General features: G+C 39.7%; 1 protein-coding gene and 2 long non-coding RNA genes across 7 annotated transcripts in view; 1 reads left to right on the top strand and 2 right to left on the bottom strand.

Annotated features, from left to right (window-relative positions):
* The window catches only part of LOC141761029 (uncharacterized), a 70345-nt gene that overhangs the window by 48516 nt on the left and 5739 nt on the right, over positions 1 to 16090 (top strand). The window contains exon 4 of one of the 3 annotated variants that reach the window (XR_012592506.1): positions 11624 to 11696. The exons of 1 other annotated variant lie outside the window; for it this stretch is intronic. This is a non-coding gene — a long non-coding RNA (uncharacterized LOC141761029). Of the gene's footprint in view, positions 1 to 3515; positions 3647 to 11623; positions 11697 to 16090 lie in introns of those variants that run through there. One more of the 3 variants, XR_012592509.1, reaches the window with a different exon arrangement.
* nat16 (N-acetyltransferase 16) overlaps positions 1 to 16090 on the bottom strand; it is a 28075-nt gene that overhangs the window by 7120 nt on the left and 4865 nt on the right. Inside the window, exon 1 of one of the 3 annotated variants that reach the window (XM_074624211.1) lies at positions 3502 to 3638. The exons of 1 other annotated variant lie outside the window; for it this stretch is intronic. In XM_074624211.1, the coding sequence (XP_074480312.1) occupies positions 3502 to 3504 (3 nt within the window). In that variant the 5' untranslated portion in view covers positions 3505 to 3638. Of the gene's footprint in view, positions 1 to 3501; positions 3639 to 16090 lie in introns of those variants that run through there. One more of the 3 variants, XM_074624212.1, reaches the window with a different exon arrangement.
* On the bottom strand, positions 3976 to 8963 carry LOC141761030 (uncharacterized). The gene is made up of 2 exons (XR_012592510.1): positions 6828 to 8963; positions 3976 to 6723 (listed from the first exon to the last, which is right to left on the bottom strand). It is a non-coding gene; the product is annotated as an uncharacterized LOC141761030 (long non-coding RNA).

Genomic DNA, 16090 nt, shown 5'->3' with positions numbered 1-16090 from the left:
TGCTACTCCCAACCAGACACAGATACAGGACATCAGGCACACACCATGGAAACAAATTTCCCCCTTGGAGACAATAAAGCCTCTCTCTCTATCTATCTACAAAGCATCAAGGAAAGTGAAAAACAACACTTATTTTCCAAAGGGACTTTCAAGTGTGGCTGATACTGAGACAGTACACTATCCTGCTGCTTTTCTGCATTCGCTTCAACCTTCCCGGTTGGTTATTTTGAGTAGCAATTATGAATACAGGTTTCAAGAATGGGACTACTATTAGCCTCCTCTTCCGCATGGACCACATTTGCCCAATTGTAGACGCATGGTTGCAAAGAGAGAGAGGATTACTGGGAGTGAATGGCTTGAACTAACAGATGGCCACACAGGGCAGCTTTATACTTAAGGCTTTCACAATCACAATGGGCCCCTGATGCAAGGAAGACAAAGAGAAAGAGTTGGACTGTACTGAAGTACCACATCAACAGAAGATTCAAGCCAGACATACCAGTCCTCATATCTGTGTAGTAACGGTGAGACCACTGCAAACATCAAGTCCTGAAAGCTCCCAACAGAGCAAAAAAGAAGGATTCCAACTGAAGTCCAGCACACAGAGACTCAACCCCAGGAAAGAGAAGGGCTATCAAGGCCAGTTTCCTGAGAACCACCTATGAGTACATCTGTAACGTGCCTGCCAGGGATGAATTATCCCAAAGTGCAGCAGGTAGAAGCTATGGAAGGGACAAGAGAAATATGTGTTCCATTGAGCAGCTCGATGATGATAAGAGGAGAAGGCTGGACTCAGGATAGTACCATATCACTAAAAAATGAAAGCAGAAGAGCAGGCACAGAGTCCAGCAGCCCGGTAGGACTCAAGGTGGAAACTGCATACTTCACTCAGCATACAGTGGCATGACCAAGTTCAAGAAATCATCATGTAGAGTAGAGAAAGAATCATGTTGAGAATGCTAGAGCACTGAAAAGGCAAGAGCGGAATTTGGAGAAGGGTCGTGAGAGAGGATATGTTACAAGCTTTGAGTAAAATCCTGCTTATATAATGATACCAATTTGTCAAAAAAGTGACAAAATGATGAAAGTTTTGAAAATATAATTTATTTCAAGATCTAGCATCCATGACATTTTAAAACACAGCTTTTACCTCCTATTTGTGAATACATGACACGTCTACAGGTCATGCTGCTAAGATAAAAAAACAATAATGACAATAATACCACTGTGGCTAGCCAAGTCTAACACACAGGACACGTTTCAGTCGTCATCTGTCTCACACACATCTAACGGAAAGCTTAAACTTTTATTAAATTTTAGCCTACAACTGCCACAAAAGTGCATGCCATTATTTAGCAATTGAGATAGAAACATTTTAAAATGGAAGACTTGCAGGAGAAGGACAACTAAATCTTTAGAATGAAACATGTCTGGTGTCAGCCCGTTCTCACTCCCAACTCGTCAAATACGGCGCCCTAGTCAGTGGACCTACGCGTCAAACAATGACGCTCTACGTGGCCGTAGTTATGGCGGGAGTAAAGGTCCGGTTACGTAGTATAAAGAGCGATAAAGTCTGCATAGGGAGGAGGTCGGGGTGGATGGCTGGGTCCAAAAACAGAGGACTTTCATCTTTGTTTGTGTCCCGTGTGAAACAAAAAGTCAGTGTTGGCTTATTTTAAGTTTAACATAGCGTAACATCATGTACGTAATGTAGCCGACTTAACTACGTAACAAACATACTTATTTAAACCCAAACCACGATCATTTCCTAAACTTAACCAAGTAGTTTTGTTAACTAAAAACACAGGACTATTTGTGTTCCTTGTGAAACCAAAAGTCAACATTCACTTATTTCAAAACATCGTAACAAATGAAGGTCATTTTAAGCTAAATCACGATGTTTTGTACTAAACCTAACCAAGTAGTTTTGTTGCGTTTTGTTTTGTTTAGTTTCAATTTACAACGTTAACCACGTATTTAAAACTGCTACCGTAATCTGGGCGAAAATATGTTTCCCTCAAAACGTAATTGCGAATGCATGTAACGAGCGGGCATGCAAAAGTGACGCTATGGGGGTTACCTAGAGCGTCATAATTTAAGGCGTAAGGCCAATGACCAAGCTTCCGTATTTGACGAGTTGGGAGTGAGCGCATGTTGCTGGTGTAGACGAGGTGTAACTGTCAGACTTCTAGTACAGAAATGCTCGGTGTTTCATCTGTATTTGATATTCCTGGATAAACATGGTGTCTACGGAAAAGAGGCTCATCTAAATTTGCACTATAGAAGTTGCTGTATCCATGTCCAAAACTCTACCCAACACAGGGAGTCATCTCTGTATAAACAATGGATGACCATTTCTTTAAAACTTTGTAAAAATGTGGACACATTTGTTCAGCCCAACTTCTGGGACATCATTCTGTCTTCTTAGTCTGTTGTTGGGGCTGTACTTGGTTATTATGGGCCCTTTTTATTACCTGTTAGCTTTTGACACCATTAAGAGAGGGGATTGGAGAGGGGGGTGGCCAGTCTTTCCCCTTAGGGGAGTTGTTGGTTTGTAGAGGCTAAAACAGAAATGCTAGACATGTTCCAATAATCTATCAATGGGCCATGTGAGCTGTAAGGGCATTTGTAGTGAAAACACTGTCTAGTCACAGCGGACACTCACATACACACTGTGAACACCGGTATTTTTCCATCATGCTTTGATGCTTTGAGATGAGGTGTCAGGCTTGGCTGGGTAGTCTAGTCCTGCCAATGAGAGCGATGCTGTTTTGTTTTTGTGTTTCTCTCTCCCGCTCTCTCTCTCTCTCTCTTTCTCTCTCTCTCTCTCACACACACACACACACACACATTGATTCATTCTTCTCCTATTCACTCTCTCATGCTCTTACTTCCTCCCTCTCTTTGGCTGGCAGTGTACTCCAAACAAAATGGAATTTGGCACATTTGCAAAAGACTGTTGAACTGCCATCAAATACCGCAGGGCAATTGCCAGTAAGCTCGCTGCAGATTGGGGTCCGGTCATTTGGTGAAGCCTGTGCCAGATCGGGGGGAGCTTTGTAAATTTTTGTTGTGAAGACACAATGGAAATGAGAAATTCGTAATCCAAAGGATGCACACAAATAAGCACATTCCATCACATGACTTTGTTGGTGAATTGACCCCAAATGGTACCAACAATGACCACAACGAATAGCTAAGAATCTGCCAATAGCTATCTATGATTGCCAAAAAAGCTCAAATCCAAAGAGGTCGCATTACAGGAATCCAAAGAACTCCGAAGAGATTGTCCATTTGGTAGTTTATCAAAAAAAGAGAGAGAGAGGTCGAGTGGCATTACAGCCACTGCACACTGGCAATCAAAGTCAAATGTGGCACCAGATTTTTATTTACTTGGAGTATTCTGCCAGCTCTCCTCTGTCTTCCCCCACTTCCCCCACAGAATAGATACTGAAAAGGTCTCTTGAGCACCTGAATAATACAAAACTCAAAGGAACACACCATGTCTTCAGTAGATTATCCTGTTGGTGTGATGAGAACATGGACACCAAAATCAGTCATGTCTCCTGGGCAGATCCTTGGCTCCAGTGCTTCATGCCAGTAGGCTCCATGCTGACGCAAACACCTAAGCAAACCACTCTGTTGCGCGATAGCAGGCTCCATGTCATTTTTCCCATGCTGCCCCGCCTATACATGAAACAAACCATTGACACAAAGGCACCAGAAAATGATTAGTTGGGTGAATCTGTCATCATCACTCTGTTGCCATGAAAATAAGACAGCTGTGCGATATATACTTCAATATTGTCACCTAACACTGGTTGATTGTGTAGGAGTAGTTATGCTTTAAGAAAATGCATGGCAAATCTAACTGTTTCTATACATCATACTGTATATAGAGTGTGTATTTTGACATAAAATCATTGACCGCTAACCTACAGGTCCTCACATGCTGTTATGTTAGCATGTGATTGTAAAAAAAAAAAAAAAAAAAACATGTGACTCAAGGTCTGCCTTCTAAAATGACCTTGTGGAGTGATGTACTTGCCGGCCATCCATTATGGTGAAATGGATGTCTCTATAGCCGGACATTATAAAGAGAGAGGTCATGGTTAATGGCATCGTTTAGAGTTATTGGTATTGAAAGAGACTCCTAGAGGTGACCCCCCCTTGTAAATAGATTTCAACAAAAGGGAAGCTTATATAATTTTAATAAAATAGCATGAAACTAATCTGTCTAAGTGAATTACGTAATTAGATGTTTAATCAAAACTTTTGGCCCGCATTACATGACTGATTCACAAATTGTGAATTGACAGTCCTATGATGTTTTCATATACAATAAGGGGATTATACCTGTATTACAAGATGTGGGTTAGTTTTAGGTCACCAATTAAGTCTAAAATTTGATTTAATTATTTGGCGATACACTACAACCCTATGTACACACATAATTTTCAGCATAGGGATCACAAATAGACAACAGTGGCCCTCTACTTAAATAATTTGGCTTTTTTTTCTACATCTTCCCTCATGGGGTTGCATCCAAACGTTCAAATTAGGGCTGTCAAAGTTAACGCCATAATACCGCGTTAACGCAAATTCGTTTTTTTAACGCCACTAATTTCTTTTAACGCATTAACGCAACTTGCGATTTTTAGGTTGTAGCGGGCTCAGTTTTAAAGCTAGAGTGAAGATACTGGTTATCATATGAAACTAGAAAATCTAGGAACCCATTGGTACCAACCAGATAAACATGAACAGATAAAAAAAAAACTATGGACAATCATATGATTAATCGCGATTAAATATTTTAATCGATTGACAGCCAAGTCCTAGTTCAAATATTTTTATATATATCATCTTCTAGTGTAGATGCAATAATATGCAGTACAAATTTAAATCCCATTTAAATCCCAATGAAGATGACCTTAATGTACCATCTAAAAATCAATACCTTCCCTGTTGAGAGAGGCATGCCAACCGATACTGGGTCTCATTCTGCAGCAGGCTTTTTTAATAGGTCATAGTGTGGAGAGTCCATGGCACTGAAATAACTTGCACTGCTCTCATCAGTAACTGTGTTGACATGTACAGGAAACCACAGATTGTATTAATGGAACTGGACATTTTTGGGGCTTGATTTAAACATAAAATGAATAATCTGTTTTCCTACTGTCAAATTTAAGAATGAAAGAAGTTCTTTATCATATTTCTTTTGACCCTTTTTTTTAAATTTGGTGCCATCTGGTAGTCTCAAGCTGCTACCCACTACCCCCTGCATCAACCCTGCCAACCCCTCCCATCCCGATCCCTGCCACCCCCAACCCCCAACCCCCCACCCCCCCACACACACAAACACACACACACACACACACACACACACACACACACACACACACACACACACACATGCACACACAAACATAAAAAATCAAGATGTCGTAACTTTTACGAGAGCTCCAATTGTCGTTGAAGTTGGTTAGTAGTCATCTGACTACAAAAATGACACTATCCGACATGCGCGGGTCGTAATGAAAGACAACCAATTCTGGATTTAGGACGCCGAAGAAGCCGAGGGGGAAGATGTCCAAATATTTGTATCTTCTCTTGAGTAGTTGACAATGGTAGTTGACATTGCAGATCCCAGAAGTCGGTCTTTGGCCTCTGCAGGATCACCTTTGCACAAGGCCCATGGTCGTGACCATAGGGAAAGTTTGTTGCGTGGTTCCGGTCCCAGCATTAGATGACTGCAGCAACGGGGGAAGTGAGCGTGCAACAATTATTCTCCCTCCAAATATTGTAGTACGGTTTGTAGAATTTCAAATTCCCCTCGAGTCATCGGGGGGAGAAAAGCTGAAATTACACAAAATGTTTCCCTTGGATGGTTGGAGTTATGGAAGGCAAACGTGCTCATCACAACTTCAAGCGAGAAAGCTTCGGTAAACGGCAAAAGATATCAACAACACGAGCGGTATTTGATGCAGAACATCAAATGTGGTGGTAGCTAGAAGACCTGAATTCAACCACAACCGGCCTCAGTCAAGAGTTGCCCCGCCGAGCTTATTTCTATTTTCTCTGCAGTGCTGTTTTACTCCCTCCTGGTATTTTTGTTCATTCGTTTCATTCAAGACAAGAGTTATCGAGTATTGCTTGCTAATGGTGAACGGCGCAAATACGCAGCCCGAAGTTCACCAAAGTTGAACTTGAGGTGATGAACTTGCATCCCAACGAGTGAATCCATTAATTGTGGCTATTCCAGGATATTCCCAATTGCAATGGTCTCTTACACCATTCCCAGGACAACAGCTGCATGGGAGCCCAATTATAAGCTGTGAAGCCGATGAATTTACAGAGAACGAATTACACTGGTAGTTGTGTAGCCTAGCATTCAAAACATGCAACAAGATCATTACTGCCTGTGCAGTGTATAGTACATGCACATCCCCGCACCCCGAATGATAACGACTAGATAGATAGAATTTTTTTCCAAAATAACTGGTTGAACTAAATAGCAAATAAAAGAGTCAAAAAAGATTTAGTGTTTACAGTTTTTAATGTTCTATCTTGAGCATAGCATTGCTCTTTTATGTACAAAGTGTTAATGTTCAGTCACAATTCTTCTTCTCGCAATGCAACATCATCCATGGGTCCATTCTTCTGTGCCTTTGGCTGGTAACGGACCGGCCAGGGGCCCAGTAGATGGGGGAAGGTTTTTTTTCCCTAGAGATAAAGATAAGAAAGATAGAAATTTTGATCTTTGTGCGTAATTAACTACCAAATGAGAAGAAAAGAAAAAAAACGCAATTTGTTCATGTTGCCCTTACCTTGGCAAGAACTCAAGAGTCCGTCAACCAGCACCAGAGGAAGCATTACCCCACTATTTGAAGCATTGCTTTCTCCAAGCATTCACTGAACCGCTTCAGCAAATGTGCTTAATGGTTTAAGACCCCCACCTGTATACAACGTAGCATCGGTCATTAATAATGCGTTATCTGAGGCACTATGCATAATTCAGAATGGGGTAGTATAAGCTTACCGGTTGCTGCAGTAGCTTTTTCTTGAAAGCTGCAATCCCCTGATGAGCTTTTGACAAGATGTTATACCACTTTTAGCAAACCACAGCAGTGAAGCTAGCAATAATATTACCTGTAATTTATTTCCATTTTTACAAGTTTCGTATCATAAAAAAAACATGAAATCATCAAAATGAATGTGACTTGTAGGGATGGGCGACACCAAACTTTTTAATTCGATACGATACCTATACTTTTTGTTACAATTTTACCGATACTGATACCGATCATTTCTTAAATTGGTATGTGATTTTTCACATGGCACATACGGGCCGTTATTAACAAATTTATTACAAAGCATATATAAGTAATCGATCGTAAAGTATCGCTCCGCCCATCCATAGTGACTTGGACACTCAGTTTACATTTAAATTATAACATCTCTGTAAAGCCTTTCATTCTCTCGAGCAAGAAAGACTGAAAAGAGGTACATCTCTGTTTACTGATTATACCGTCTAGTCTGTGCCAAGAGATGCGTTATTCAAAAGAACTGTGAGAAATGAAAGCAATACGATTGGGAAATGAATGATATACAGTAAGAAAAGAACAGTGTGCTCATCCGACTTTACCTGCTGTTAACAAGTAGCCCACAAACTCTCACAATGTTTTTTACACAAGGAAAGGAATTTAAAGCTTAATGAATTACATTTTATGGCGAGAAGCATGACTAAAATGTCTTAGGCAGCGTTTCACAAAGAACTCAACAACACACAAAATTGCGCTTTTGTTTTTAAGGGAGTCTTGTGGACTTTCTCCCAACCAAAGGAGTATATTGCAGTTACTGTTTACTGTAATTGTTAAACTGTGACATATTTGACGGCAGACAAACAGACAGTGTGTTCCCAAACATCTGCTTGCTTCTCTTGGCAGGTAACATACAGTTTAGATTGTGCCCATGCAATGTTTTTTATTTAAATGTCACAAAATTGGTGTAATGTGTCTCACGTGAACCGTGACGGTACTCGTTTTTCTACGGTATGCCTACCGTAGGTACCGTCAGGACTCGAGACTAATGGTTTCCCATCGTCCCGGGAACAGTAGAAAATGTGTTTGGGATGCAAACAAGGGATGCACCGATCCGACTTTTTCAGTCCCGATACCGATACCTGGGCTTTGTGTATCGGACGATACAGAGTACCGATCCGATACCAGTGTTTAGTTAATAAGCTGTATGCCTCGCTGTGTGGAAGTGACTGGGATACGTCACCAGTCATCGAAGCCTGTGCCAGTAGACTTTTCTTAGTAAACAGTGAAAATATTAAGGTTGTTACTTATTTTTATATATCTGTTACTTATTCAGTCTCTCTTTCAAACTCTCAAACCAGAGTTGGTGATTGTTGTTGTAACAGTGGAAAGACTAACAAAGTCGGTTTTGGTGAGTTTTATTTGGTTTCTGTCGAATGAAGTGTGTATTGACGATCAGCAAGGTAAAATGACTGGAGTCCGGTGGCTTTGAAGAGAGCATATTAATTGTATATTTTGTACGTTAATAAGTCCAAATCCCTGTTGATTTTGTTTATTATACATTCACTTTCAACACGTGTAACACAGCATCGCACCAGAAAAGGGGCGAAAATTTGCGTGTGCATGTTTCCATCGCTGCCGGCAACTACTGCAGTCATTTGTCCCGGGAATGAATGCAGATTGTAAACTTTCCCACTGAAGACAAAAGCCAGATGTTAGTGGGTGTTTGTGGCTTTTTTGTCCAGTGGGAAAAGGGGCTTTAGTGCACACATTTTCACCTCTTGAATAGGAGGTAGAGAGGTGAGCCAGTTGGCGATTCAGCTGCCTTAAAGACAGATGCAAACACACAAAAGAAAGAAAAATTTAACAAGTGTTTTGTTACTGTTTAATCCCAGTGGCTGGATAATAGCTGGGTGGTTCTGCTAGAGTTTACAGGTCAGTTCTGTAAATCACATAACCTGTGCTCTCTTTTATTTTTACTCTTTAACTAAAGCTGGGCATACACTGTACGATTTTTAGAAATGTTGTCGTGTACTACCTACTCCTTAAAAGAGGAGAGCCTGTGGGTGGCCGACCAAAATTTCTGGCATGTCAGAAATTCATATGACTGTCCGACGGCCAGTCGGGAGCAGATAATCGGTCCTCGTCCCCGCTCAAAATTCGGGCCAGAAACGGGCTAAAATCGTACAGCGTATATCCATCTAAAGTTATTGTCCTGTCTACACAATCATCTGTCAGGACTGGAACATTAGAGCATTCCTAAGTGTAACTGTCTTTTTGCTATACTCACTTATTACAACTGAGCTAAAACTTTATATTATGTCTCAATATATTATTTTTGTCCCACCCCTGTGGGTGGGTGGGTGGGTATGTGGGCCCAGCTCAGCCAGGACAGAGATGTGTCATGGGCTAAGAAAACATAAAGTAGAAAGTAGAGACACATATTTTTGGCATATGCACTGGGTGAGCAGCTTCCACTGCATGTTTTGGGACCATTATTGGATTTTTGGCATCCAGTGTTTAATACAGTTAAAGTGGAAATTTGCGCACTATTTCATTGTCTGAGGCGTTCCCCGAGCCCAGCTGATCTTAGTAAACATGTCAATCTGCACAAACAGTCTTCATTGCATCATAAATGGACCTCTAAAGCTCACTTATTAACACATTTGTTTCTTTATTGAAGGTTATGTGTCCTACTAGTCAAAATGTAATTACAGATATCTTGAATTAGAGTTTTGACGAGGCAAAATGACGCTGCAGATATCTGGATTAAGACAAATGCATGTAAACGCAGTGAATGCCGGCGGCCCAAACTGCTGCTGCTGTAAAATGAGGGTCATGGGGAGGAGGAGGGTGCGTGGGGGGATGGGTGGGGATTACGTGTGTGTCATTACACCCACAGACAGCTGTGGGTGTAGTAAATATGATGAAAGAGTTAGAAGGGGACAGATGAGGGGACAGCAGAGATGAGGGCTTTGTGTTTTTTTGTGTCCGCTCCGTCCAATTTCAGGGCGGGAGAGTGAACGAGGCGACGCATCACTCTGCACACTCACTAAGCCCTGTTTGACTTTGCAGCAGTTCATCACGAGTCGGGCCTATCTGCAAACAATAAAACTGCTCAGGCAGACAACATTCTTCTCCACCTCCTCCTGGTCTCCTTCTGGTCTCCTCTTGGCCTTTCACCCCTTCTTTGCTTCCTTCTTTTTTACTCCTAACCCTCCTCCTCATCCCCTAACTTCCTCCTCGCTTCATTCACACTTCCATCCCTTCAGCTCCTCTTCACCACCCCCCTAACTCTTCCTCTTCTTCCCAGCCTCCCTACCATCCCCCTCCTCCTCCTCCTCTTCTCCTAAATCTATCCCTCCCTCCTCTTGTCCTCTTCCCCTGGCCTCCCCTCTGCACTGCAGCACCTATACGCTCATTAATCTCCAAGGTCCCCGTAGTGCGACACACAATGTGTGCGTTATGTGCACGTACGGGTGTGTATGTGCAACGCAATGTCACACTCGCTGAAAGGCCACATGTACTATCAAAAGGCAGATTTATACTTCAACGGTCCGCGTGACGTACATTTTTGTTAGCTGTTGAAATTCTGTGCAATAAAAAAAGAAGATTTGTATTATTTCCCAAGTTGCTCTGCAGGGGGGGGGGGGGGGGGGGCACTTTGATCAGTGCGTCACTGATCAAACGCCACGCTCTTAGTGCAAACCCATGCATGAGCATGTGAGAGCCTTGAAAGACTCGTACATCCGCAATCCCACCATCATTTGTGAGACATAACGATGTCATGATTACGGGATCTGAGCCCTCACATATGGAGCACAGAACCTGCCAAAACAAAAAAAATAAAAGATAACTTGATAAATAAATAAAGTACATAAAACAAAAGTGTAAAGAAATGTATAAAGAAAAGAATACATAAATAAATAAGTTTGGGGAAATAAATAGGGGGTGAAATGCGAAGGGAAAAGCATGCAGAAATAAATAAATGCAGAAATGCACACATTTAAAAATAAATATTAAATAAATAAATGCAAAATAAATATGTAAATAAAAAATAAATGCAAAATAAATATTAATAAAGAATTAATAAACATAAATACATAAATAAATAAAATGTAAAATTAAATCAAATTAAAACGGAACCTGCCAAAATAAAATAAATAATGAATAAATAAATAAAACAAATGTGTAAAGAAAAGAATACAGAAATAAATAAGTTTGGGGAAATAAATATGGGGTGAAAGGGAAAACCATACAGAAATAAATAAAATACAGAAATAAATGCACACATTTAAAAATAAATATAAAATAAATCAAAATGTATTGCAAAAATAATAAACAAATAAATAAATAAACAGCAAAGTTAAATCAAATTAAATTAAATTAAAGACTAAATAAATAAGGGAATATATAAATAAATAAAGAAGCAAATTAAAACAGAAATATCAATTTATGTCACATTTTATTAATTAATTAATGGCTACATTTATTTTTAATATTATTTTTGCTACATTTAATGACTTGTTTATTTATTTATTGGGTCATTTATTAATGTATTAATTTATTTTTGATTTTGGCAGGTTCCTCCATCACAGAGGTCCTCATCCTTGGAACCTCTTCTCTTCCTTTCCCAATAAAGCAGCACATAAATCACTCATTTGTGTAACTGATCCATCAGTCACGTACTAACAGACTCTGCTGTCAGGCTCTTAAAGTGATTTTCTCTGGCTGTTAGCATTTGTCAGCATCTGTCAGACTGTGTCATCATGACGGTCAGTGGTTTTCTAAACAGTTCTTGGCAGTTTGATGAAAGGGCCATCAGAAACCTGCACGTTAAACTGGGCTAAGTCAACACTTTTAGGGCTGACAAACTCGGAAAGACGCACCGTAAACAGACTTGAAGAAACTCACTACCCTGACAACAATATTAGGCTACAGACAACCCACAATGCAACACCTCGAAATGGATGTCCACAGTTAGTCACATGACAAACGAGAGGCACAACCTTACAGTCAACTGGCCAAAACCGGGTTGTTGTGTGTCATCACGCAAGATTGTCTTTGCAAACCAACCAGGTGATTGCGTCTTGACGAGTTAATATCTGGCCACTTAAGACGTTGAAAGTGTGTTTTCGACATCTTCATAAGTTCAAAACACTTTTCCTGTGATTTACCGTAGCAACGTAGCTCTGTTTACTTCCTGTACTGCTTCTTTCTCTAGTCAACTTTTTCTTTCTTTCTTTTTTTATTTTTTAAAAATTGTATTTAATAAATAAAATTAATTTAGGAAGGGGGGGCGGCATCTTGTTATAAAAATCAGACAGAAAAAATACTAATATAAATAAATAAATATGTAAATAAATTAATAAATAAAATACGGAGGGGGCGGCATCTTGTAAAATAATGTAAAATTAAATTAAATTAGGAATGGGGGGGGGCGGTATCTTGTAAAAATAAAAAATCAAGCGAGAGGAAAATAGCTACATTCATCAGACATTAGTGGAGAGGAAAAAAAATACTAATAAAAATAAATAAATGAATAAATAAGTAAATAAATAATTAAAAAAATAAAAATAAATAAATAAAGTAAAATAAAATTAGGAAGGGGGGACAGTATCTTGTAAAATTAAAATCAAGCGAGAGGAAAATAGGTACATTCATCAGACACTAGTGGAGAGCAGAAAAAATACTAATGAAAATAGATAAATAAATAAATAAAAAAATTAAGTAAAATAAAATAAAATATCCATCATTAGACATTAGTGGAGAGCAGAAAAAAATACTAGTAAATAAATAAATAAATGAGGGGGCATCTTATTGAGATATTCAATAAAGGGCTTCCAGGTCTTGTCAAAGGATTTACTACAGTAGGGTCTGTAGATGAAAATCTACAACCATTTATTCTTAAATCAAACTAGTACTATTAAAATTAATAGATTTAAAAATAGATAAAATGACATGCTTTGTAGATCAGCAGGGATTTATCATTTTCATCACCTACTGTAAGTGCGAAATGTTAAACTATATATCCTGAGTTTATCAGGAGACCGTTTGCAGCAAGACATCACAGCTAAGCAATAGTCACACCAAGGTAGCGGAAACCTGAATACACACAGGAGCTGCCATGCAAGAGGTCACATGACCACATGTGACGACGGATCATGGAAGTCAGATTGTCAAATTTCAACGAGCTCAAAAACACCAGACTTTAGATCTTGCATGACAACACACGAAACAAATGAAACCCCCGGCGTGGAAATGTACAGAACCGCGTCCCCCCTGTCCCCTGTGTGAGTGGACGTCCACTGCTCGCCGTCCTGCCCCTGTTTGCACGGGGAGAGGGGGAGACAGAGGGACCGGACCGGGTGAGTATAGGAAATAATAGGATGGCCATGTTGTGCTTTCCTATTTTTTCTCTCCCTTCCATGATTAAGACAATAATGCCTCCACGCTTTCAATTCAAATACCAAACTGTCAGAAGACATCAGATCACATCCTCTCTCTCTCTCTCTCTCTCTCTCTCTTTCTCTCTCTCTCTCCCATCTCTCTCCATCTCCCTCCCTCCAGCAGCTGTATGCATTGCATGACAACAGAAAGCATTTCATTCATGAGTCACTGTGCAAAGGACAGAGGGATTAGATAGTACGAGTATGATGATGATGATGATGATGACTTTGAAAACAACACCTCAATCCCATCACTATTTAAGAGGACCCGCTCCGTATATAAATATAAAAGGTTAATTCTAAAGTAACGAAAACACAATGATTATTATTTTTTCAGGTGATTATTCATTAAACAAAACATACTTATATAAATATAATATTAGGAAATAGATCCCCCTAAATGCTACACATTGCTCCTTTAACTCATTTAATCCGATGAATCACTTAATTAAAATTCAGGATTTTGGTCGAGGATTGTTTTTTTTTTTAGGGTGATGACGTCATAAAATATGACAACACACGTTCAAAGCTTCACTCGAAAACCTCAACCGAACCTTCAAATGTAAAAAAAAAATTAAAGCTGCAAGCTGCAATGATCCCTCGCACATCCACGCACGTCGGGAGTACTGGTGGGATTAAGGCCGATGCGACCGGCACAATAAAACAGGAGCTAAAGGCTGACGCGACTGGCACAATAAAACAGGAATTCTGCTGAGTGTAATTACGCCTCCCACGAGAGTCTGCGACAAACGGTTCATGAGTTATGAAAGAGGGCGCGGCTCAAGTTTAGGGGCGGGGCTATGAGTCTATATTGGCATGTAAATACCCTCAGGCCTGGACCGCCATCACGGATGGGAAATTTGGAGCAGATTTGACAAAAGTCACAACAACTTCCTGTTTTATGGCGAAACGCGCTGCTGTTACGCCACGTCACCACTGTTGCATTAAAACTCAAATGCTTGAAAAGTTTTGATCACAAAGGTCTTCAGATGGTCCTGACCAAATTTGAAGTCAATCAAATGAATTCTCCAGGAGGTGTTTGTTAAAGTACACGGCCTGTGAAACGCTAAAATTGGACGAAAATGGCACATTGAATTCAAAATGGCTGACTTCCTGTTGGGTTTTGGGTATACCTCCAAGAGGCTTTTTTGTGCGTCTCCACATGTTACATCTGCATACCAAATTTCATACATGTAGGTCAAACCTGAACGAGGGGCTCAATTTTTCCAACTTTGTAGGGGGCGTTAGCGAACCATTTTTCCACAGAGACCCTTAAAATAACAAAAAAATTATAAAATAACAAACCTTCGCCGCCCGATGTTGTCGGTTCTCGAACCCTAATGACATTTGTTACAGCCCTAGTTAATAGAAAAATGTCTAACACATTTACCATATCAACTTTAGAAGGCAATAATATGTCAGATGCTGCCTCTAAGTGGCCAAACAATCAGTGAATGCAGCTTTAAGTCTAGAGCTTGTGCGTGATTGCTGCCATTGCATCTAAAGACCTAAATGCAAACAAAAACCAAGTATTCGTGCAACAAAGGGCTCCTAATAATACCTGTGCATGAATGTCACAACATGTCATGTCCACTAAGAATGATCCATCACAAGCGATCGGCCCCTCTATCCCTCCATTTTGTGCTCTCTCATGTAGTGTGGGTGGTGTGTCCCATTTCTGTTCGGGATGATGGGGTAGTGGTTATCTACAGTCCAGATGGCCCGCCAAATGGAGCATTTCCACATGCATAGTCAAATCAAGTGAGAAGGGAAGAATTTTTCCCGGAATGCATAGCAACTGATGCTGAGAAATGGCTAAAATATGCACAAATATAGTCTAAATATTATTTAAGAAATGCTAAATCAGAGGGGATGTTGTATGTACATGCAGCGTACTTATTCTTCCGATGAGTATCTGACAATTGCTGTGTGTCATTAGGGATACATCGATACTGATATATATACATATATGTATATATATACATTATATACTGAAATTTTAATTCCTGTTTAAGTTTTGAGAAATTTGTTGCTGCATTAAATTAACACTTGAATTTTAATTTTGAAGATTTTTTTAACAAGTTGCTGGTGCACGATTTATTATTTTAATAATAAATAACGATTTTAGTGAATTTATTAGGGGTGACCCGAATGCTTCAAAGCTTTGGCCATTGCCGTTTTAAACGACCTCCAAATGGTCGCATTTAGCGGGATCTATTTCTGGATATTATATTTATAAGTATGTTTTGTTTAATGTACCTGAAAATAATAATCATTGTGTTTCCTTAGAATTAACCATAGTTCTCCTACACGCTTGGCGCACAGGAGAATTTTCCTTTGGTTGCAATCTGCAACTTCACCACTAGATGCCGCCAAATCCTACACACCGCACCTTTAAGTATTTATTTTTATTAAATCAACTTTCTTTAATGCAGATAACTCGTCAGTTCATGCCTCCCTTTGTGTGCGTCAAGCGGGGGAGAGCAAACTGTGTTTTGACCGCAGTGAAAATGTTGTTTTTGAAAGGCTAAATGCCAACAAATATGGACTGAAGCTGAATATTTCAGTTTTTGTATTAAAATATTTCAGTTTTTATATTAT

The sequence above is a fragment of the Sebastes fasciatus genome, chromosome 22 (assembly GCF_043250625.1).
Source record: "Sebastes fasciatus isolate fSebFas1 chromosome 22, fSebFas1.pri, whole genome shotgun sequence".
NCBI lineage: Eukaryota > Metazoa > Chordata > Actinopteri > Perciformes > Sebastidae > Sebastes > Sebastes fasciatus.
This window is presented reverse-complemented; position numbering and strand designations above follow the sequence as displayed.